The following is a 24,940-nucleotide window of genomic DNA, read 5'->3' on the forward strand; positions in this document are numbered from 1 at the left end:
TTAAACAATATTACCAATTATGTATAATGTTGCATCCATTGTGCTAAATAAAATAACGAGCACATATGATTTTGAATGTAATCAATTGATATTCTGGATTTTAAACTAATTTGAATGTCTCAGCCTTTTACTTGGATCCATCAAATGCTTCTGGTGGGCGGCATGATGCATACAAATTAGTCAAAAAGCATGTACTAGATTTCCATGACATTAGAAAGTAAAACAAAACCTGTATTTCATGTAAATTGATTTTTTTTCAAAGAAAAAGTCTCCTTACAGCTATTTGTTGGGCCACTCATGTCATGGTTTCATGCATCGGACGCCAAAAGCCAACAAATATTGACTTTAAAATTGAAGATCCAATGGATATGAGATATACCGTTGGCAAGAGTATCCCCGACTCTACAGGAATGATGAAAATTATTTAATAAATGACATTTCACCACCTCCCCATCAACATGCTAGAAATGGCCAAAAGTTTCAAGCAGTTGGTCACGATCATGCTCGGAACTATACTAACAAACCTAGCTGGTAGAAAATGGATCCCTCAACAATAACAATTCCATACACGAGAGCCTTTATAACGAGCATTTCTACATGGAAAATGGCCTCTGCATCCTTCAGTACCCCTCAAAATAAACTAAAAGGTACTAGATTCTTTATACACGAACTTAGCAAATGGTTTCATCTCTTTGAAAATACCACCAAGATCAACATTGACATTGAAACAACGATCTTGAAGCCTGAAGTTTCCCAGAAATTTTGTTTCTCAGCACCCACAGATGAACTTTGTTGTTTTGCTGCCAACTGATCTCTGAGTTCTTTTAGGGCTTTGTCCCGTCGCTCTCCCATCTGGTGGTGGAAGGAGTAGAGATTAGTGATTTAAGTGTATTTTCAAGTGGTGTAGAAATGATAAACTTATGGAAGTGAGGTAAATTTATGAAGCACGGCAAGTTGCATGTTTTAAACTTGCTCAAACAGAATAATGAACTGGCCTAATGAAAGCATAGCCTCAATCATCAATTTATCGAAGTTAAGAAAAAAAACGATGTAGCATTCAACCATGGAACTTCAGCTTATCAGAGGAAACTTACACTGTTATTAATGCGGACCATTTAGTTGACTAGGACCTGACCTGATTGGTCCGGTATTTTTTTAAAAAAAGAAAAGAAAAGGCACCAGAGCGATTGGTAAATTTCTAAGGTGTTGTTCATCAGGTTAGTGAGAAATCCATATGCTGTGTAATCAGCCTTGTAATTAACTTGTCTGCATAAGGTTTATAATGCAAACTTTGAAGATTGAACAAACAGCAGACACGTGGAGAGTTAAATATTACCCTTTGGAGCTTTCGTGTCTGGGAACGAGCTTCCTGGAGGCAGAATTCCAACTTCAACACTCTCTTTTTCAGTTCTTGATCAGCTCGCCGTTGCTTCTCTAACTGCTCCTCAAAACAGGTTGAAGCGCATAAACAAACAAGAATTGGGGACCTTAAAATAAAACACTGAACAAATGAACAGAGTAAATTGAAGAGACTGAAGGTGGATGTACCTGTGACTCCAACTCCTTGGTCTTATGCTTCCAGTGAGCAGACATTATCTTGATTTCATCCTTCAGTTTATCTATTTCTTCATCTTTAACAATCAAAAGCTTATTAATCTTCTCAAAGTTCTTTGGAGAAACCTCATCTAATAGTTTCCTCAGTTCACAATCCTTGTTTACTCCAGCTTTTGCAACAGCTTGCATAATATCATTTTCAATTCTCAAAACTTCATCTTTCAGTTGCTTTTGGGAAGATTCCCTAGCTTGAAGATCCCTCTGCAGATTATCTAATTGCTCTCCTAATCTGACTACCCGATCCTCATGCTCTTTTAGTGAACCGTTCTTCTCCTCTAATTCCTTTACAAGGGCTAAACACTGCAGCTCTGCTGATCGAGCTGACGCAGCACTTGAATCTACAATTGCTAGAGTGGCTGAAAGCTGTGATCTAAGACCATCCAACTCCTTGAGGTACTGTGTTCCAATAAATTTACAATTAGGGTTACAAAATTACACCATGATCACAAACAACAGAGGCTATAGTAGAGCACATGATGAATTGAATGTGACTGCATTGCAAAGTAAGAGCATTGTTAAAGATGTTAAAATATCTAAACCCTGTTTACACAACCCAAATATGATAAATGATATTGAAACTAAATCAATCAATAATGATAATAGTGGCTCATTAGAAAATACATGGCCTTAAATATGCTCAGCAACATGGTTACTACAATCCCAACCTAGATCATTAAACCTTACAATTCTACAATCTTATATATATATATATATATATATATTTTAATGTCGGGGAACCTTTTCAAGGCAAGGCCCTTCGGACCTACCCCTGTAGAGTAAACTATGGTCCTGTGCATCGCACCCTTAGAAGTTTTCCTATACAGAACTGGTTAAATCGCTAGCTTTTCACCAAGGGGTGTGGCCCCAAAGGATTGTTTGCACTCATGAGGTGTTGAACCTTAAGAACTTGAAGGGAGTGATACCCCATAGACCAAGACCTTCACCACTTGGGCCAATCCCTTGTGGTTCTACAATCTTATAAATAACTTGATATTAACAAGAATCTTAGATAGTTTTTTTCTGTTTTTGATAAGTAAGAAGAACCTTAAATAGTTATTACATCTTATTTTAAATATTTGCTGATTTTGTTCAAGCTAGAGGTAGAAACATCTTAAAATTCAATGATTACATAACTTCTTGAGTTGTTGAACAAATACTGTCCATGAGTTGTTCAATCTTTTTTTTTTATCGGAGAGAGAGAAAGAGAACACCTTGATAGGCTAAAGTTTAAATTAACTTTTCTATAAGGATAGATGTTGTATAACTATATTTACCCAGCACAGTGCAGATTAGTGGTAAAATGGCAGGCTTGGATCACCCGTAGACTCGTACATCCTGATTCAATTCATCACTAAAAGTTATCCTGAACTACCTGCTATATGGTTTTGGCAGGAGGGGTTGTGTATCCAAGGTTTACTCCTGGGGAGGGGTATGGATTATGGAAGGCCTTGCCCTAATCAGGTTCCAGACCATATGTTTGTTATTTTGTCCAAGGAGTTAAACCACAAAATGTAGTCAATTTTTGCTTTATTTAGTTGCAGAAATTTAAAACTAACATCATTTCATTATTTCCAACAGATACAATAAGCCCACTATTCCCTTCATTGTTCATTCTGCAATGATTGCCCATGGGATAAAGAATGTCATCTTTCATTGAAAATACAGTTTTACAACTTTAAATTCGGCACAAATATTTAATATACTGAGAAAGGAAAATGGGTATAATATAGAATGCCATCTTTCATTGAAAATACAGCTTAACAACTTTAATTTCAGCAGCAAATATTTAATATGCATGAGAAAGGAAAATGAGCATAATAATAACTCAGCACCAATACTTGGTTGTATTCAACTTTAGGATCATCAGTCAACATAATAATTGGGTTTAGAAAGTATGGTTCACCGCCAAAAGATAAAAGTTAAGTTTGGTATAGAAATTGAGTCATGTCTTCTTGGACAATCAAATATAGCAATTAGAAATGACTGCTTCAATAAACAAGCAAATGATTAACTAATAGATTTATAAAATAGGTCAGTTGAACTTGTTGCTTAAATTTCAGATCTAATGCCTTTTCGGTCAATCTATAACAGCTTTTGCTCAAGAGATAGGTTTCTCTAGCACCGAAAAAAATAGGTATCACCCCAATTATGTCCTTTCCTAAGAATATTATTCAATTGTAACAAAGAAAAAAAAAAAGGTAGAAAAATTTTGAGAGAGAGAGAGAGGCATTAAAATTACAAATGGTTTGATTTATCAATTTCCGTAACTTTTCCAACTACATTTTATCCAAACAGGGAAAAAATTTCTAAGATCATCGTAGCAACAAATGAAGGAAGACTGTAATCTAATATCAAAACACAGTGACTTCGTCACCTTGAGCACAATGGGTTCTGCGAAAAAATCAAAGAGGAAAAAGCCAAAGGGCATCTCAACAGATAAGCATAAGATGCGGGGCATATTTGACTAAATAAAAGCAGCAAGATGCGAAAAAAAAAAAGATAATGCACAAGATAACCCAAAAAAGAAAGCGAAATGACCATAATTAGTGAATGATGGCTTCAGTTTAGGGGATCCCCAAAAAGCTAAAATTTCTTTGAATAATTAGTCACAAAAGTAAAAAGATTTATTAAAGATGACGCAAAATAAAAAGACTAAGATACGAGTAGGACCTTCTCAGCAGTAGATGCCGAAGCCTGAAGCTTTGCATTCTTCTCTTCCAATGTCTTCTGCAAAGTACCAATTTCTTCCTCCATGTTCTTAGCTTTTGTCTCAGCTTCCTGCGAAAACATACCCACAAAAATCACTAAATACCAAGAGAACAGCTACAAAGTCATACGACCCCACAAAAAAAAAAAAAACCTTATAAAGATCGTAATGATTGACTTCCAAGATTCAGACTACATGCACACAATATTACAAAAAGAACCCAGAATCTCAAGATCACATGCCTGTCTTGTTAGGGACTCTTTAGCATATGATTGCTCCTGAGACGCTAAGCGGCCCCGAACCTCCTTCAACTCTGCTGCCAACGACACCACGTTTCGCCGGAAGCTCTGCTTCTTCTCATTCAAGTCCTTTAACAAAGGATCAATCTCTCTGCCCTGTATCGACGACAACGAAGAAGGCGATGGTTTGTCCTCCAAAACTGACATGAGGACAAGTTTTCTTTTGATTGTACGGAGGCTGTTGGTTTGTAGTCAAAGATCTGGTATTGTGGCAATAAGCTGGATCAAGTCCTACGGACCAGGGGATAGTGCTCTATGTCCCTGCACTGCAAGCCATTCTGTTCCACATATCTGCATGTGAAAATGATAGATACGCATTAAATTTATGAGGTCTCCAAGACGTGGGGTTTGTTTTTAATTAAAGGGAACTACATAAAAATTAAAAGCACCGATAACTTTGAAAGTACTGAAAAGGGTTTGACAAATTTTAAAAAATTTCAAACCTAAAGTCAAATTAAAACGATCTTCCAGACAATTTTTCATTTTCTCCGGAAAAACTGAAATAAGAAGACTTCACTCAATTTATTTCTGGAAAATCTACTCCAAGAAGATAAAGTTCATCTATTTTTTTCTGGCTAATAATACATATGCACCTCTTCACCTTAACTCCTATTAAGAGAGAGAGAGAGAGAGAGAGATTCACTACAGAGGACCTGTCAACCTCACCCAATAAATTATAGTGAGAGAGAGAGAGAGAGGCAATAATTGGTATCTGAAATTTGAACTCAAAAATTAAAATTTCGAACCTAATTTCAACAAACCCACCTCTGTGACTTTTCTCAGGAAAATTCAAACTCCAAAAAATTGAAAAAAGAAAAACTTTTTCTCTTAGAACTCAAAACGCTGATCCTAAACTTGTGGGACAACATGATTTAACAAGCAACGTGTTGCTTAACCAAATCAACCGGCTTAATTAATTGATTGATTGAGAGAGAGAGAGAGAGAGAGAGACCAGATGTTGAGCGGAACCAACATGCAGAAACAGCGTTACGAGCCAGAAAATGACTTGTGCTTCGGATATCTGATTTCCTTCTTCTTCCTCTTCTTCTTCTACTTCTTGAGCTTAAGCAGTTTCAGAAACAGAAAAGCCTACTGCGACGGCACCGATCCGGAATCCGATGCCATCCGGCGTTGCAGAAAAGGAAGGTAGATCGGTATTCGGAGCGAAGATTCATGAATCATAACACTTGAATTAAGGGGATTTGTCAGTAAAAATAAATAAATAAAATATATTAGAGTATCTTGTTTTGTCTTCAGTGACTGTGGAAGGGGATTCCCCTGTGTTTTAGCGACATGTCTTTGCTCGGAGACAGCGAGGGTTTTAGGTTCGGAGTGGTCCGAGCCTCGGGTTTGGTCAAAATGACAGAGCCCAAGGCTATTCCAGTGAGGATTCCGTGTGTTTGAGACGGGCCGTTTTGACTGGCAGCGCGGCAAATCCAAATTTTCACTTCGGCTGAGGGGTTAATGACACGTGGTAGACTGAGGCCCGTAGGATGTGGATCCTTGCGAACACGGAGGCGGAATATGATTGGCCGAGACTTTACGCATCTATACCCTTCTTCTTTTGTGTGATGGACCTTCGTGGGCCTCACCCTGGTTGCGTCTGTTGTTTCATTTCCCTTAATATTTTTTTTTGTTGCAATTAAATAATGCTTTTTCAGCAGTTTTTCTGCACTCTATCAATAGTTTTTTTTTTTTTTTTCCTTCTGGGATTCTATCTATAGTTAATTACTCATAAATGTTATTACGTGGTACAATGAGAAAAATAAATTTAAAAAATCAGTAAAAAAAATTAATTCTTCCCCTATTTCGTGGATATAGATTTCTTTTCAAAGATAAAATGAGTTAAGATAAAAGTTAAAAATTAAATAAAATATTATTAAAATATTTTTTTAATATTATTTTTATTTTAAAATTTAAAAAAATTGAAATGTTTATTTTATTTTATGTAGAATTTTTAAAAAATTATAATAATTAAATAAGATGAATTGAGAAATCTTGTGAAAATAAACTAGACCAGAAATGATGAGAAAATACTTTGTAAGGTGTTTGGTTGATTTCCAAGCTTTTTCAATATTTTATCATACAGTGTTTTTTTTTATAAGTTCAAATGCTTTATGTATTATTAAAATGATGGATTTTATCATTTTGTAAGAAAAATGTGGTTATGATGTCATTATCATTAATTTAGCTGTGTGTAGGTGTATGCCATGCTCATGCTATTACGCGTAGTTATTTGTCAATGGTCGATCCACTAAATAGTCAACCATGGAGATTTTTGCCTATAATGGGTTTAATGTGTAACGATCTAAATATCTCTTATCTTATACTATAAAAATAGTTATCGATGTATGAACATGAATGAATAATAATTTTGTTTGACACTTTTTATTCTGCTTATGCCCTTGTATGATTAAGTGTAATTACAATTGTGTCCCTCGGTACGTTATTCTTTGTTTCTCTTATCTTTTGCTATCGACTAATGAATAGTAAATTAATAGAATTTTTCCTCCTGTTGCATTATGTACATTTATACCCTTGTATATGAGTGTTCTGTTTAGATGTTATAATATGTGATACAACCCGTGAACTCAATACCAACACGATACGAAATTAGCAGGTTTAGATTTGATGTTAATGGATTTGGATCAAAAAGAGTTGACTTAATACACGATTTATAAAACGGGTCAACTTGCTTAACACGAAATCAGCCCGTTTAGAATTTATTTCAAAATCAAAATTTTATTATTATTAAGTTTTAATATTAGTATTTCTCAGTCACTTCCTTAATTATCAAGTAAAAAAAATATTCAAAAAATAAAAAAAATATATGAGCGGTCAAATTGAGAGGACAAACTCAGGGGCATAGTATCATTTTCCAAAGCAATATAATGAATAGTAGACGTTTTAGACTGAACGACAAAGTGAAATTAAGACAGCCAACATTTTAATACCCATTAAGAAAATGATACTATGCCATCTAATTTTGTCTCTTCAATTTGACGGCTCATATATATATATATATTTTAAAAAAATTACTTAATAATTAAAGAAGTAATTATTAATGTATTGTTGTTTTTTTATTTTTTAAAAATATTTAAAAGAAAAGGCAAAAAAAAAATTGTAATTTGCACTAGGCACACCAAGTGGCAAATTTAGGTGACATATTAGCACTACCCTACCCATAAAGCACTACGCCTCGTTTGTTTTCACTACGCCTCGTTTTTTTTTATATATATAGGGCAGTGCTATAGCCATCGATAATAGCTTCCGACACTTCCCACTGAAAAGGCTAAATGCCTGATCTTTTTATTTTTTATTTTTTTATGTATTTTTTTATATTCTTAAATATTTAAAAAAACTACAACATTATTAAAAAATATTTATTTAATCACAAAGTAAAAATAATAATAATAACAACACTATCGGGAGAAATGCTCGGACCCAAAATAAGGAATTAACCAAGCATTTCTCTGTTTTATATATATATGTTTGTTTATACTGTACGTAGATTGAGAGGAACAAATTAATTATGAGATTATCACGATGCCAACTAGGAATATTGTTGGAGGCCTCAAAAATTGAGGAAATTATAACGCATGCAGCTATATATAATTAGCTCAAAACTAAAATTAGCTGCATGGGTATGAAAAACCCTACTGGCCTCATGTTAACGTTGTACGTACGTACGAATAAAAAATATATATCTTAAATTACTCTCATTTGCATATATAAAAATAGGAGGCACAGTTGGTTGTCTGAGCATGAAGAACTGAGAAAATGGTAAGGACAAAAAAAAAAAAAAGAAAAGGAAAAGCACAATATAATATATGAGACACACACAGCAAACCGGCCAACCCAACTTGCAGGAGATCAGTTAAAAGCTGTCTTTTATGTTGGATAATTTATATATTATGCTGTTAGATCAGTAACACATGAGATATTGTTCTCAGATCATGAGATTCTCATTAATATGCTTGGGTGATCTCAAAACTAGTACTGCATGCTGATCTCAAAACTAAAAATAGGAATGTAGATGTAATTTAATTAGAGTGCAATTACTGGTATGAAAAAAAACCATACTGTTGGCAACAGCCATGATGTTGGTTTCACTTCTGAGGCCCCAAACTCGATACTTATGCTTGTTCTAACCTCCACTGATGCATATATATTACAAAATGCTGCATCACCCTATTTGTGAGACGCTCTGTATCTGCATGCATCGATCCTAATTAACTTGTTAGATCAGAAAAGTAGCGAAGAAAGAGAAAAAAATATAGAGAGAATTTTTTGGTTTTCTTGATCTTTAATGGCACGTTATGACCAGGAGGATAGGGAGGATGACATTCTGGGGAACATGATCGTGTTGGGGGTCTCGCTCGTAGTGATTGCAGCCGTTGTCATTGGCGTTGTTGCTGGAATAGATAACAGTACCATAGCAGGCGTGGGGACTTGGAACAATAATACAACTCTCGATGCCATTTGCGCCCAAACTGATTACAAGGAATCTTGTATTTCCAGCCTAAAACCAATTGGCAACAAATCCGAAGTGATAGTCTATTTCAAAGCTGCAGTCAATGCTACTGTTTCAGAAATGGCACTTGCGATGGAGAAGCTGAAAGTTGAAGGTGGCACGCTTTCAGATGAGGGTGAACTCATGGCGCTTCAAGATTGCATGGAGTTGCTGGACTTGTGCACGAAGGAACTTGAATCCGTGAATATGTTGGTAAATTCTACACCGAAGTTGTTTTATAACGACTCGGTTGATGCTAGGAGCAGCTTGAGCGCTGTCATTACATACCAAAGAACGTGTCGTGAAGGATTTAAAGAGTTTGAATCCACATACAATATGGACGGAGTTCTGCAGAGGTCGAGTGAGCTTTCAAGCAATGCCTTGGCTATAATTTACGAGCATTCTGAAAACGATGACAAAGAAGCCGAGTCTTTAGTCCCACCTCGAAGAAGCACAAATGAATTACAGGGTGGGCTATATGATGGATATCCAGCACAGATGATCTTGGCAGGTGACCGCAAACTGTTGCAATACCACTCGTTCAGGAAGCTGGATGGTCAGGCACCCAATGCAGTTGTGGCTCAAGACGGAAGTGGGCAATATACCACCATTTTTGCTGCTATCCATTCATACCCAAATGGCCACAAGGGAAGATATCTCATCTATGTAAAATATGGGGTCTACTATGAAAACGTAATCATTGCCAAGAATATGACCGATATATTCATGTACGGTGACGGGTTGAATAAAACGATCATCGCCGGCCATTTCATGGATGGAACTGCATATCGGAGAGCTACTTTGTGTGAGTTCCTCAGCCACTGATCTTTTTCTCCTTGCTATATTAAACTGCTTTGAAGTAGCAAGAATGCTTTATTTTGTCATTGATTGACGTCGCATAATTATTTTCTATCTCCTCTCAATGCCAGCGGTAATTGGCGATGGATTTTTCTGCAAGGATATTGGGATCACAGTCCCCACTCAATATGGAGGATATACAGCAGCGGCTGTCAAAGTCCTGTCCGATAAAGCAGCCTTCTTCAACTGCAGAATAATTGGCACAACATCAAGCATCTTTGCATTAGCCCATCGCCAGTTTTTCAGAAACTGTGAAATCTATGGTGCCACAAACATCGTCAGCGGCGACGCTGCACTAGTAATCCAGCACTCCGACATCATTGTGACAGAGTCAGATCTAAATGGGAAAGCAAGCATAATAGCTTCGCAAGCCAGGAGTGATTGGCGTGAAAGCACTGGTTTTGTCATCCATGGCTGCAATATCTACCGAGACAAATCTAATAATAATCATGATGACACCGATCAAACACCAAAAGTGCAAAGTACTACTACTTACTTGGGCATGGCGGCGAAGAAATATTCAAGAACAATCGTAATGGAATCAAGCTTGGGGGATTTAATACGCCCAGAAGGATGGTATGGCATCCCGGATGATCGCAACCATGCAACTGAACGTGTGACCTTTGTTGAGTATGGAAACAGGGGACCTGGAGCTCAGACCAAAATGAGAGTAAATTGGCCGGGTTATGCTTTCATCTCCAAAAGAGATGATGTACTGCGCTACACGGCTGGGAGATTCATTCAAGCACAGAACTGGCTGCAAGGCACTGTTGTCCCCTTTCAGGAGGGGTTTTTTTCCTGAAACAAACAAATTATATATAGGAGTTGGCTCCATTTTAGAAAAGCCTACGTCGTAACATGCTTTTCTTCTGCCAGAAAGAATCGAGGAAGAAAGAATGAGAAGCTCGGATCACTGAAGAGATCTAAGACAGACGTTGCACGCATGCATGCATAGGCGTCGATTTTATCTTGTTTAGAAACTTTTCTAAACTCTGAGCATGCATGCACGCAACGTTGAATGCTAGATCGCTGTAATTTAGCGGGAAGAAGGCCAATTTGGGCTTGGAAGATCATAGGAAATTAAGCATGCAACATGGTGACAAAATCTTCTTAATTCAAGAGGCACCGCGTGATACCATACGTACACCCTGTACACGTTTACTAGTAAAGTGATTAATTAAAGCAATTTTTTTTCATTATTATTAGTACTATTTCGTTTCTAAGGTTTAAATATAAAAATGACTTACTCATCAAGTTTTTACTAACAGTTATCTAAACCACCTAAAATCGTTCTCTCTCTCGAGCGAAAATGCTCTCTAGAGAGGTCTAAAAATCTTACATTCTCCATCCAAATGGTGGCTAGAGTTTCCTCCTATTTGTATAGTCCAACATTATTCTACCGCATTTTTTTTCGATTTTTCCTTCTTTCTTCGACCGTAGTATAGAGAAATAGAGAAGTTTCGATCTACTATTTTTCGGCCATCTACGACCATCACACACCGCACTGCAAGACCAATCCCCAGCTGTCGATCAAAGTAGATCGCTAAAAAAAGTGGCAAATGCGTCTCATGCAATGCCACACTAGGGAGAGTCTGTCGTCGCCACAAGCATCATTTTTGAGATCAGCGGCTTTGGATCTCTTAAATTCGATTAACCTTCACTCTTCTAGTATGACGCGTGGTCTTCATGCGCAACCACAGTTCTTGGCAATTACCCGCCGACGATTCGACTCTTCTTCCGCTTGCTACATTCCTATGTTATCGCTTATCCTAATCAATGATAGTGGGAAAAAGTAGTGAAAGTCTTCTTTAGCCAGTCTAGACTAACAACTTGCATCACAGATCCATTCATTGCAGTTTCTGGTTGTAGTATTATAGTTCGTTTTCCAGACTCAATCAAAACCACTTTAGGCAGCTTCCCCTTCTTATAGGTGAGTGTCAAATCATTAACTCCAGATTTTTTTCTTTTTCTTTTTCTTGTATTGTATTAACTGTTTTGGGATGAATGTCGAGTTTCCAACTTTATTATCTTTTGTATGTTGTAACTATTTTATATATTTATAATAAGGAAAATAAAAAAAAAAGTTTTTCCTAAAAGTCATCAATCTAATCATTGTAGTACTTTCTAATTGAGCATTAATTTTGCTCTCTTTGCATATAAGATTGATCAAATTAATTATTCCCTTTGCAAAAATTTATTTAAAAAAGCGTTAGAGATGCAGTATCCGCACCTATTAGTATTTGACATCTGTCACTTGACAGGTCACGCATGCATCATTTGTAAAAGAAAAATAATAATAATAATATAAAATCATCTAAGAACCGAAAAAAAACATACAACTAAAAAATAAAGACAATACAATATAAACTTTCAGAAAAAACCAACAAACCAAAAAAGTGATATACTAATAAAAAACCAAAGAATTTAACGATAAAAATTATTATTAAAATTTAAAAATATAAAATTAAAAAAAAAAAAAAAAGAAACTAAAAATGGGGTGGAGCGGGGTGGTAGGGAGGGTCTCCCCCTGATCTGCTGTTCAGGAAGCCTATGGGTTCCACACCCCCCCACCCCCCCGGTTGACCCTCACCCTCTCCCAGTGCAAAAATCGTGGATTGTCGAATACACGAGGATCAGATTGGGAGCTAAGCCTTCTGATGCAAAAACCATGGGCAAGAAAATGACCCTGAAACTGAAAGTGAGTAGCCTAGATAGGGTAGGAAAACTCAAACTTCTAGATTTTCCCACCAAGTTGTGAACCAAACTCCAAAGCGGAACTGTATATATATATATATAACAATTATTGAACAAGTTTTCCAAACTGTCAAAGATGATCTGGCAGTAAGTGTAGTTCTTATAGAAGAGGACAGTCATACCATCATGTCCTGGATCCTTAAAACATGTTTGCTCCCATGTCATGTGAAAAATGGTATCCTTAATTTCGCTCTCCTCTTGGAATTAAACATGTTTAACGGTTCATTATCTTAAGCGGTGATTAACCCTAATTCTTTCCAATTTTCATAAGTTCGAACGAGTCGACCATTGATGTTTCGTGACATAAAAAAGTCGACGACCGAGAAGCAGTTGTGTCATCCCACTTGATCTTCTAAAAGGAAAAGATCCACACAAGATCCTAGTCCGTAGGCAATGGCTTCATTTCACTCATGTCTTTAAGAAAAAAGACCATCAAGAGATCCTCCTTCATGACATGAGAATAAAGGAACAACCATCCGAACCCAAGCAATATCTGCTGATCAGCATGAAACTCATGAGATCAAGAAACCACAGCACTTTATTATTTTAGTTTCTCGAGAGAAAAATAACACACCACACCAGAGAAAAACAGGGATTAATGTTGCAAAGAGTGTTTATTAGCTTCAAGCCACTGCATGCCCTTTGAATTTCCATCACTTGCTGCTTTTAAAAGACAAAGGGTGGATGGAGCTCCCACAAACATGTTGGTTTTAATAGTTTTAAAGCATCCATTAATTGGAGAATGTAAAGTGTCATGGATGCCAAATCGCAACCTGCATCCATCCCTTCCTGCACTTTAGTCAGCTATACCTCTTCCAACAATAAACCATTGCATACTGGTCCAGTAAACTAAATAACAAAATGGGAAAAATTCAACAAGAAGTCCGGAACAGAAAGGAATTTATTTGTTTAGTACAAAAGCACTACCATGAACCATTCTATGATAAATTTCAAAAGAGTTTCTGAAACCTTCACAAGCAACAGCAAGAGGCATTTTCAGCGTGTAAGATTTCAAAGATGTAAAAAAACATGGGACACCAGCCATGGCTGCTTAGCACGACACCCAGATCAATAAAAAAAATTAAGCAAATTCTCTGTAGCTGTCTAATCATTGAGATCAATATCCCAAATACTCACATAAGTAAGCATGTGGACCACTAATTTACAAGTAAATACAATGCCACTGTTTGACTACAAAAGAATGGCATTGCGTCATTTTACCCATAATAAAAGAAGAAGAGATTAGACTATTTATCTCTGCACTCTCTCACCGGGTACAAGAACAGCCTATTCAGTTACTACAAGTACATTGAAGCAACGAAATGAATGAATCAAGAGAATGAAACATGCTCCGGCAGACGGAAACAACTAATTCACTTACAAATCCCATGAACAGCGGACAATTCCTATTCCTTCGAATCATTGGTCGAGCTCCCAATGCAAAACTGCAATTCATAACCAAAGAAAGGGGTAGGTAGAGTCAACAATGGCAACCCAATACAGGAAATTCAATGCAAATGGAAAAACTGACAATACAACCCTCCGTCAACCTTGTGTCATCTTACCTCAATTTCTCATTATTGGGCTGCTGCTGTTGCAATCCTGCCGTCACTATTTTGCATGGTCTCTCTCTTCCTTCACACTGGCGCGCATATGCACGTTCTCCTTCTGATTCCCATTACTTCGCATTGACTCAACCACCTCCACTTTCTTCTTCTCTTCCCCACTCCCCACCATAACATTGCCGTTCTCTTTACTTTCGACCTTCTTCCGGCTGCTTTTCTCCCTGGCCTCCACCATGACCAAGTGCTCCAGCGCCTCGCGAGCCCGCTTCTTCGCCACAGCGGCCTCCCTGACCTTCCTCTCGGCGTCAGCGCGGGAGACAATCACCGCCTTGCTCATGGAAGCGGAGGCGATCCTTGAAGCGCAGAGCAGGACGGTTGCCAGCTTCCTGTCGACGGAACGGTGCGTTTCTTCGAGGTGGAAGAAGGAGAAGTTGGGATTGGAGCAAGGCGGGCAGAGATAAGAAGAAGAATGAGAGGCAGGGAGGCAGTGGGAGTGGGTGAGGGAGGAGCATTTGGAGCAGGGGACAGTGGGGCGATTAGAGGGATTCTGCAGGCTAGAATGGGAATTGAGAAGATTGTGGTCGAAAAAATGGAAGCAGAGTGGGCAGAAGGAGGAGGGGTGGAGGCGGAGGACGCAGGAGGTGCAGAGCACGCGGTCGATGCCGCGAAGACGGACGTGGTGGACGATGGGCCAACACCCGGACCCACCCTTGGGGGTCCCACAGTTGCTGCACTCTGATGCGTCTTGTCTTCTGCTTCTGTTGCTGTTGGTAGTGGTGGTGGTATTGTGATTCGTTGCAGATTCTTTGGTGGTTTGAAGGTTCATTTGGTGAGAGAGGTAGAGAGAGAGGTGGGAGGGAGGGAAGAATCTGATTCGATTATATTCGTTATTTGTTAAAGATGTCTTTAGGGTTAGGGTTGCAGAGTGGAGAAAGAGAGAGGGAGAGAGGGCTCGAAAGAGATGAAGACGAGGACGACGATGACCGGGCGGGCTTTGTAGTTCGTTTAGTAGGGATTTCATATACGACACCGCTTTTTCCTTTTTCACTTCTCGTCTTTTATTTATTTAAAAAAATTATTCATATACCTGATTTATTTTTAATATTTTTTTAAAAATAATGCTAAACAATCTTCGCATATCATATTTTTTTAAATTTTTAAATTTTTTTAAATTTATTTTTTTAAAATTAATTCAATTATTCTATTCATTATTTATATATTAAATATTTAATAAAAAAAGATAGTATGTGAAAGTTACGTAAATTTTTTTATAGTTAGCTGCCCATTTTTTTATTTTTTATTTATCCATTAAAAACCACAAACTCCATCCCATTGATTCTTTTAATTGATTCTCATAACAACCAAATGCTTCAGTAGGAGATAAGTGATGAGACCTAATTTCAATATTGAGAATATCTTTAGAATATTTCATTATTATTTATTATTTTTTTATTATTTTTTTATTAGGAATGATAATATATGACACGACCCGTTAACTTAATACGAATACGACATAATAAAAGCGGATTAAGATTTAGCCTTAACGGATTCAGATCAAAACGTATTGATTTGTTAAGACACGATAGCTTAATGGATTGATAACGAGTCAACTCGTTTTGACCCGTTATGAAAGTTAAAATTACAGTTATATCTTTATACTTAAAAAATAAAATTGTTGAGATTTTAATTTCGATATTTTTATTGTTTGGGTTGTAATTTTAGACTTGTAGTTAGTTTTGTATATATTTTTTTAATAAATATTACGATTTTAACATTTATATAAAATTAAGCTAAACTTAACTAAATCAAACGAGTTAAATTTGGATCTGTTCAACCCATTTACATAAATGAGTCAAAACGGATTGACACGACATGACCCGTTATGTTAATGAGTCGTGTTAGGATTTTAGATTTTGACACTATAAGCTTAATGGATCAGATTAGGATTGACCTATATAGTATAATATACATGTCTTGACACGACACAAACACAACCCGTTAACACGATTTGACACCCATACTTTTCATTACTATTCACTACTATTCAATATTCTATCATTAATTCTTTTATTATTTTTTCATTATTATTCACATAATAATTGAAAATACCTAGCTCCGAAGAGTAGCTCACTGCATATTTTAAAAAAACAAAGCAATACCGGATATTGAAAATGCACAGTCTTGTTCAATGAAAATAGTAGAGCCTTCTATTAAAAAGTAAATTTTTTATATGAATTGCAAATGTATTCATTTTTTTAAAAAGAATATTGTATAGTTAAGACTGCAAATTATTTCTCAAAAAGATTAAACTTCTCTCTATAATAAGTCTCCTAATTTCATCCCCATACTCCATAACACACACCAGTATTGCACCTACAAAAGAAAGGTCGTGGCGCCGACGCCGACAACTGATATGAAGGTGGAAAAATGGAGGATGGCAGGTATGGGCGAAAAATGGGGGGAGGTGGTTGGACACAAGGGCAACTTGGAAGTGAGGTGAACTGATTGGACGAGGAGTGAGAGGAACAGTACACGACGGTGATCAGCAGGTTGGAGCAATCAAAGGACTCAGAAACTAAACAAAGAGAAGCAGAATTCTAGAAGTATAGCAGGTTAGCAAATGCGACATGGCTAAGATAGAACTTTCTTCTCAAGAGTTTCTTTGCGCTGTGTAGAAGTTCAAGACAGATTAGAAGCGACGTGAAGCAGGTTGTGCTTCTTTTCCAGTGAAGAATAGATGACTCGAAAACCATAATAAAGCAATAGTGCCGATTCATCAATACTCCTGGAAACCTTCAGACCAAAACTTTTAATTACCGACACCCAGAAACTACAAATCTCTCATCACCTTCTCTACAACCTTGACGATGAAAGCAATTCCTCGACCTCATCCTTTGCCCCGTTGAACTCAGGGATGTGTTTTCATTTTTGGGCAATAATGGTAGCATCCTGGAACATGGAGCTAGATAATACACAAAAGGACGGGTTCATGCACAGATTACGCAGATTGTGGTGCGCAAATCACGCTGATTGTGGTGTGCATGAATTCTGCATAAACAATTTGATGTTGAATTCAATCTGTAATTGGTTCTGGTCACGTCTGTCCTCCAGGCAATCAGAGAGGGTGAAGCCACCCTCCTACCCTCCTACTACAAGAGGAATGCCTATTATGTTGTCTACAAGCAAGGTCCAGATGGCAGATACCATGTGGCCCAACCCTGCAACCAGTTTTGTAACACTGGGTATGCCCACCAGCAAGCCTTAGAGCCAGAACTTTAGCGCTTATTCCACGTTTCCAATATGAGAATCACATGTTCTAATCTTTATTGTCCTTTTGGCTTTTTAATACCTTCTCTACCCACAAGAAACATGAAGGACTTCAAATCCAGCTGCACCATCGCAATGCTCATTTCACTGTGGGCAGCAAGAACACCACATCAATATCATGCCCGCGTACTAACTTCTGGCTCGTAATACTCAGCAAACCGTATTTTGACTGTACTTTATCACATGGAAAGAAAATAATTCAGAACATAGCCGATAAATGCCACCCATCATTCTAAAATAGAAATAACCAATTGAAATACATACCAGCAAACTCATATTTGTGTTGCCCTTAAAACTTATTTTCCATATAACCAAAATACTTGGATGCTTACATCAGCAAGGTGACTCCGACTTCATCGAACCTTTCAAACAACCCTAAGACATTCTTTTCATATTATTATTTCATGGTTACTAAATGTCATTTAAACTAACAAAGATTAAAGTTAGCAAAACAGATGAATAAACAAGAGAAACTACCGTTACAGAAATCAGATCCGCGGCTTGGTTATTTAAAGAAAAAGTACAGGTTTATCTTTCAGTCCCTCCACTAGAGTCGTCAGATGTACAAGAATCTGATGCCCATGGAATTTCAGTGCAACCCTATTAACAGAAAACAGAACGAGATCAATTAATTCAATGTCAGAAAAAGATAGTAAAACAGGGAAATGAAAAGGAGAGAAAAAAAATCTGGCAGACTTTTTTTTTCCTCATTGGAGACTTTTCGGTATATAGAGGACTCCGTAGTTTCCTCTAAAAATATCAGTGCTAGGGCTACATAACAGCATGTCATCAACATAGTCCATCAATATTAGGAGTGCATCAGTCATGCATATTGCATATACAACAGTCACCATTATATGCACATGAATGCTATGGCCCAGGGATTTTGCACATGCAGCATATACACACATCCATAAGTTATCCTAATTAGCAAAACCAATGAAGATTATACATGAGGATAGAACATACGGAGGCATGTACTCCTATGGACAGCAAAGCAATGCAAGGAGAAACATGCCTACAGATAATGAATACTTATGCACTGGGCTTTTTTAGAAGAGGGACAGTACCCCAAAATATTAACTTATGCATTGGGGCTTGCACTTTCAATACACAAATACATCAATAATATATGCTCGGCAGCAAAACCAGTGAAGTCAAGACATGCAATGGAAAGTTGATAAGAGAAGCATCATTCCATAACAGGAAATGAGTATAAAGATGCATTGTATGCGAGAAGCTGATGCTTACAATATCTAACACTCTAAATGAACTCTTTGCAAGTAGACTTGTTGTGCCCAAGGCCCTTGCACTTGCTGCACTGGAGTTGACGTTTCACTACCTCTTGTGGTCCATGCCGCTTTGTAGTGGGCCGGCCCGGTGGACGACGGGTGGGAGGAGGGGTTACAGTTACTGTGAGTTGAGAAGAATCTCTCTGTACAGGCATGTCCACATTTGGAATAGAATGTACAGATTCTGAATAAGTTAATCGGTAGCTCTCAATCGTGAAGTATCTGGAACAATAATCAAAGGCGCTACGGCCGATGCAACCAATAACTGCTATAGTATGGCAGCAAGGTAAACCAGTTAGCTGCCACCCCTTGCAACTACAATGCCAATTGTCAATATCAACCACTTCAATGGAGTCACCACGAACCTCAAATGTACTACCAGCTGGCAGAAGCACTTGAAGAGAATGGACTTTATGGCTTTCTTTTTTCAGTTTTTCTTCTACGGATGGAGTTAATCTTGTCAACCACTGGTTGGAATCTGCTCGTCGTGTGTAGATCAACTCCATAATTTTCTTCCTTATCACATCAACCATCTGTGTTATTGGTAGTTCATGTGCATCTGATGCCCAACTGTAGAACAGCTCCCCAAAATTTGATGTCATATGATTATATCTGGCACCCTGAAAATATGAATTTGCCCAGTTCTGGGGCTCACTTTGTATAATCCAATTGTATGCCTCTAGAGAGATACTTTTAATGCTTTCAATACATCTTTGGAAGCTTTCGAGAGTAGGCGCATAAGCAGCAGCATAAAAATCCTCAACCATGAGTCGCTTCACCTCGTGAGAAAACTGCCCTTTCAAGTCTCTAATAAGTTGCTCCGTCAAGTACCGTAGGCAGTAGCCATGGTATGAACCTGTAAATATACTAGCAATGGACTCCCTCAAACCCTTCTGTCTGTCTGCGACAAATGTTATTGGATGAGATGCTGAGAGGGCAGATCTCAGTTGTAGCAAGAACCAGTGCCAGTTATCATCAGACTCTGCATCAACTACAGCGAAAGCAACAGGAAAAACACCATCATTCCCATCTGCAGCTGTAGCAGCTAACAACATTCCTTGATATTTTGACTTTAATGGTATACTATCGAGGAAGAGGAGAGGCCGGCAACCTTGTTGAAAACCATATAATGAGGCATGGAATGAGACAAAGAGACGATGGAAACTTGAATCTTCCTTAGTGGTGAAATTAGCAAGACTTCCTGGATTAGTCTCCATTATCTTCTCACAGAAAAATGGTAACTGATTATATGCTTCTTTGTATGAACCCTGAAGCTGCTCCTTTGCTATTTCTTTCCCCCGCCATGCCTGAAAATAGTTCAATTGTATTCCATATTCCTGTTTGATGTCATTGACAATGTCTTTGGGCTTATAATTTGGGAAAACTTTCAACTTCTCCTTGATAATACTAGCCACCCAACTCCTAGTTGCTTGATGCCCCGTTGTCGCAACAGCACCTTCACATGTATGCATTGCATTCATCTTTTTAATGCATATTAACTGAGTGGTTGACAACCTTGATGCATGTATTCTCCAAGGGCAGCCTTCTGCTTTGCATTTGACAGTCACACGATGGCTATCATTCTTCTTGTACCTGAATGCAAACTGATGCGCAATGGCATATTTACGCAGTGATTCACGAAATTCATGAACACTGCTGAACCTTTGCCCGACACCTGTAATAGTATTCTGCCACTGCTGTGCACCTTTAGCATGTTTCTCCTCATTGGAACCCACGATAGAGAAAATGGGAGAAATTTCAGCGGGCATATCAATATGAGTGTCAACATGGTTGGTATCATCTACAACATCAAGAGGGGCATCGAGTGGGATTTCGGGCTGGGTGGTATCGTCTACAATATCATCAACAACAGCAAGAGGGGCATCAACAGCAAGAACAGTTTCTGACAAGGTTGTTCTGCTTGACCTACAAAACCAAAGATCGTCTGTACGCAAAAAAAAAAAATCCAACAATAATAATTAAACATTAGTGGAGACATCAAGAAGACTACCTACTAGCAGGCAAGTTTGACACATCGGGGGCAACAAAATCTTCCATAATGACATAAACATCTGCAGTGACAGAGTCCCCATGAAATTTTATCATGCGCTTTAGATCCTTGTCATTGGAAATTGTTATGAGAGTCTTTTTGTTGCCTGGAAGGAAGTATTTGATAGACATGGCATCAATGCTACAATTAAACATTTCTGCCACTTCTATCTTAAACTCGCTAAACTTCATTTGGTCATCAATGTCTATGGCATGAGCATCTCCAGCCCTATATGACAAGGAACCGTCTCTATCTGTCTCAAATTCTCCCCCTGATTGACAAATCGCTATAATTTTCTTCCCCATCATGACCTGCCTCAGAAAGAACTTCCATACTTTTTCAAATCATTCAGAAGCCATATGAACAAAGCTACTTATTTCATACATTAACAACTCTCCAAAAAAAAAAACCAATAGGCTAACAACATCATGACATACTGAATTAAATTGCATGCAAATATCACTATGACCCTGAACCCTCTACGTTCAAGGAGGCCATGAAATTTAACATCCCCAATACTTCAGAAGTGAGAAGAGGTTGGAAACAAGTTTAAACTACATAATCCATGGTATATCAAAGTATCATAATCATTGACAACCTCAACCAAAAGTTAGGACCGTTGCAAAACCAATTAATATTTGTATATGATTATTTTTTGAAGTAAACATTTGTAGCTAAGACACTTGTCTCCAATAATCCGCCATTTTATACCCAAAAACACGGCAGGTGCAATGGTGGCTCTTTCTGTTGCTGAGAAATGCAGAAGTTTCTTTCCGTGAATTAACCCTCGTAATGTTAACAACTTTTCTCTCAAAATTTCCTAACCTAGCGATTTTCTTAGAAACAGAGCATAGAATACATAAGCAAACCATTGATGTCCCCATAAGAAATAATTACGAAAAACAAACGGAGCTCAGAAACAGCAAATTGGCACTCAAGAAACGTCAGTAAAACAAACACTCAGAAGAATAAATTAGCAGAAACCTCACCAAGAGCCCTAAATAACAAAAAATTCAGATTTTTACTCTTGAACTTCAATAGTAATAGAAGTTACATCCTCAATAACCTAGAGAGGAGAAAAGCTGTTGAAATTGAAAATCACTAAAATGATCCCTTGATCCCAAAAATGTTCAAAATATCAGAAATCAAACCCTGCAAATGCCAAATTATGCAGAAACCCCCAAGCTGTATCAGAGGGTCAATCCCAAACCCTTGGAACTATATAGTATAAAATTCAAAAAGAAAACTAAGAATATATATTAAACAATTAAGGAAAGGAGTTTTAACCTTCGTATAAATCAAAAACAGAGGTTTCCGGCGCAGTACCCAAATCGAAATCGGGCCCTTTGACCCAGAGATTGCGACGAAATGGTTACATATACGTAATTACGTGCAAACTGCAACCCACACAAGACACATTGCAAGAGAAAGGTGGGTGAATTGGGGATGTCTGGTACGATAACAACAAAAAATAAATAAAAAAAAGCCAAAACTACGTTAATACTCCCACCACTATTATTACCACTAACGGAAAATTGATTACTTTCCTCCAAAACATTTTTCTCTCCTTCCTCCTCCAACTTCTTACATCAACATTTTTCTTTTTTGAGCCTACGAAATTAATTAATGTTTTTTCTTTTTTTGGGCTAAAGAGGATAAAGCGTACCAATTTATGTTAAAATAAGATTTTAATAATGAGATGAAATAAGATGATATAATTTTATATAAATTTAATAAAATATTTTTAAAATATTATTTTTTAATATTATTATTATTTTAAAATTTAAAAAAATTGAAATATTTATTATATTTTATATGAAAATTTAAAAAAATTAGAATGATGAGATGTGATAAATTAAGAGTATTTTTGTATTTAAACAGAACCTAATTGCGGGATTATATTTTCTAAGATAAGAAAAAGAAAAAAATCACGATGGTTTAATTTTTATAAAAAAAAATTAGTTATTTAAAAATCTAAATATCACCAACTTTAATATTATTATTTTTTAAAGCATCCATTCTCTCATAAATTTGATCATTTAAGCTTCAAGAAATTAAAATTTATATTTTTTGAAATAAATCAAAAAGTTTATTATTTATTTATTTTATTTACATAATTATTTGTTGTTTTAGATATTGTCCATTTTTATTTATCAACATAAAACTTAGTAGTTTAAAAGTCAGTTACCGTTTAGAGGTTGTCTTTATTATTATTATTATTATTATTATTATCAAATTCTCACGAAAGAATAAAGTATTTTTTGTCATCTTTATATTAAATTAATAATATTTCTTTCAAGTACATTTTTTTTTCCAAACAACTTATATTCTCCTTCTTCAGTTTTTATCTTTTATGCTGCTCCGATTTGGTTTTATGGCTATGAAATGGTTTATATGATTTTGCCGAGAGTGCTTTTATTTTTATCCAATTAAAAAGATTTATGATACGTGCGTGTATATACGTAAGATTTGATTTATAAGATTTAAATTTTAAAATTGAATTATTCTATTTGCAAGCGTATATATCAATACTTTATTAGATAAATTATCCACAACAATTTATAGATATAATTTTTCTTTAAAGAGATAGACACAACATCAGGACTCTATTACCTTAAATGTTAAGGTTTACATTATCCAGCAGGACCAGGAGCAACATTTAAGAGCATTCGTATTGGATTATATAAATTTAAGAAAAAAATAAAGAGTTTGAATTATAGAGTTAAAAAATACACTGTATTAGATTATACAAATGTAAAAAAAAATATTACAGTAAATTAGTATTGTGGATGATATTTAGATTTCACTGTAACTAGACCAAATTGAATAAAAAATGCTTTCTTTAGGCTTCGTTTGTATTTGTAACTCATCTCAACTCATCTCATCTTATATTTTCAAATTTCAAAATATTTTTTTTAAATTTCTACATAAAATATAATAAATAATTTAACTTTTATTTTATTATTTATAACTTATCTCAATCTATCTCAACTCATCTTTGAATCCAAATCATATTATTTTGGTAAAATATTAATTTTTAATATTATTATTATTATTTTGAGATATGAAAAAATTAAATTATTTATATATTTTATATTAAAATTTTAAAAAATTATAATGATGAGTTAAAATTGATTTAGTAACCAAAAAAACCTAAAAGTTATTTTCGCCACTTAAAAATGCTACATATTTGTGCGCACAAAAGGAGTCAGGCGTGGAGATCGCCGGCATAGACTGCGGAAAACCAGAGCAGATAATCGTAGGGAAACCGGATCCGAAAGTCAGAAGATTGCTTGTTCTATTGCAATGGGGGGAGATAGTGGTTTATACTTTATGGTTGGGAAAGCAAGAACTTTAGGAGACAAGAAAAATAAATGCAATTGCCGGACACGACATGGACTTTGGTGCAAGTGTGACAAGACCTTGCGCACAAAAGTCACCATCTCAAACCTTTCCTGGCAAGATCAAACAATACTCTTATGTATATATACACACGTATATAAGATTTCGTTAATGTCGTTTTGATAATGATTTTTTCTTTTCTTGTTTATAATTTCTGTTTTAACAAAAAATAAAATAAAATAAAATAAAAAATACAAAAACGACATCGTTTTTGGAGAGATGGATTTTTTAGCATATCCCACCCCGTAATCACTTCTTCCTCTCCTCCTCTCTCTTTTTCCTTCTTTCCTCTTGAGCTCTCTCTTCTCTCTTATGTGCACCACTGCCCTCTCTCCCTCTGGTAGTCGGCATGGTCCGTGTTCGCATCTTTTCTCTTTCCTCTCTGGTGGCACAGACCCGCTATGAGAGTTTGACTCAAACAACATTAGGATTTATTTGGAAATAGATCTCATCTCATCTCATTCTCAAACATAATTTAAATACAATTTTTTTAAATTAATCATTATAACTTTTCTCAACTTTTAAACAAAAAATAAAAAATAAAAATAATTCAACTTTT

At 36.3% G+C, this 24,940-nt stretch overlaps 4 protein-coding genes across 7 annotated transcripts; 1 reads left to right on the forward strand and 3 right to left on the reverse strand.

The window, feature by feature from the left end:
* Positions 1 to 411: 411 nt before the first annotated feature.
* LOC108987904 (nuclear envelope-associated protein 2-like) lies at positions 412 to 5,892 on the reverse strand. Its single transcript, XM_018960962.2, has 6 exons — positions 5,573 to 5,892; positions 4,564 to 4,911; positions 4,285 to 4,392; positions 1,549 to 2,010; positions 1,337 to 1,438; positions 412 to 852 (listed from the first exon to the last, which is right to left on the reverse strand). The coding sequence occupies exons 2-6, from the start codon at positions 4,765 to 4,767 to the stop codon at positions 685 to 687; spliced, it is 1,044 nt and encodes a 347-aa protein (XP_018816507.1). The 5' UTR covers positions 4,768 to 4,911; positions 5,573 to 5,892; the 3' UTR covers positions 412 to 684.
* Positions 5,893 to 8,929: 3,037 nt separating this feature from the next.
* On the forward strand, positions 8,930 to 10,793 carry LOC108987850 (pectinesterase-like). The gene is made up of 2 exons (XM_018960875.2): positions 8,930 to 9,938; positions 10,063 to 10,793. Exons 1-2 carry the CDS (start codon positions 8,930 to 8,932, stop codon positions 10,791 to 10,793), a joined length of 1,740 nt encoding a protein of 579 aa, XP_018816420.2.
* A 3,022-nt stretch (positions 10,794 to 13,815) lies between these two features.
* Positions 13,816 to 15,310, reverse strand: LOC108987845. The gene is made up of 2 exons (XM_018960871.2): positions 14,311 to 15,310; positions 13,816 to 14,190 (listed from the first exon to the last, which is right to left on the reverse strand). Exon 1 carries the CDS (start codon positions 15,134 to 15,136, stop codon positions 14,357 to 14,359), a length of 780 nt encoding a protein of 259 aa, XP_018816416.2. The 5' UTR covers positions 15,137 to 15,310; the 3' UTR covers positions 13,816 to 14,190; positions 14,311 to 14,356.
* A 1,632-nt stretch (positions 15,311 to 16,942) lies between these two features.
* Positions 16,943 to 22,565, reverse strand: LOC108987889. 4 transcript variants are annotated; one of them, XM_035695727.1, is made up of 6 exons: positions 22,502 to 22,565; positions 22,267 to 22,376; positions 20,941 to 21,290; positions 18,889 to 20,855; positions 17,902 to 18,237; positions 16,943 to 17,806 (listed from the first exon to the last, which is right to left on the reverse strand). In XM_035695727.1, exons 3-4 carry the CDS (start codon positions 21,285 to 21,287, stop codon positions 18,902 to 18,904), a joined length of 2,301 nt encoding a protein of 766 aa, XP_035551620.1. In that variant the 5' UTR covers positions 21,288 to 21,290; positions 22,267 to 22,376; positions 22,502 to 22,565; the 3' UTR covers positions 16,943 to 17,806; positions 17,902 to 18,237; positions 18,889 to 18,901. The 4 variants fall into 4 exon arrangements, with proteins under 4 accessions (XP_035551620.1, XP_018816486.1, XP_035551619.1 ...); XM_018960941.2 differs by lacking the exon at positions 22,502 to 22,565 and having other exon boundaries at positions 17,902 to 18,012; positions 18,115 to 18,237; positions 22,267 to 22,470; XM_035695726.1 differs by lacking the exon at positions 22,502 to 22,565 and having other exon boundaries at positions 17,902 to 18,022; positions 18,115 to 18,237; positions 22,267 to 22,470.
* Between the last annotated feature and the right edge of the window lie 2,375 nt (positions 22,566 to 24,940).

The sequence above is a fragment of the Juglans regia genome, chromosome 11 (assembly GCF_001411555.2).
Source record: "Juglans regia cultivar Chandler chromosome 11, Walnut 2.0, whole genome shotgun sequence".
NCBI classification, from domain to species: domain Eukaryota; kingdom Viridiplantae; phylum Streptophyta; class Magnoliopsida; order Fagales; family Juglandaceae; genus Juglans; species Juglans regia.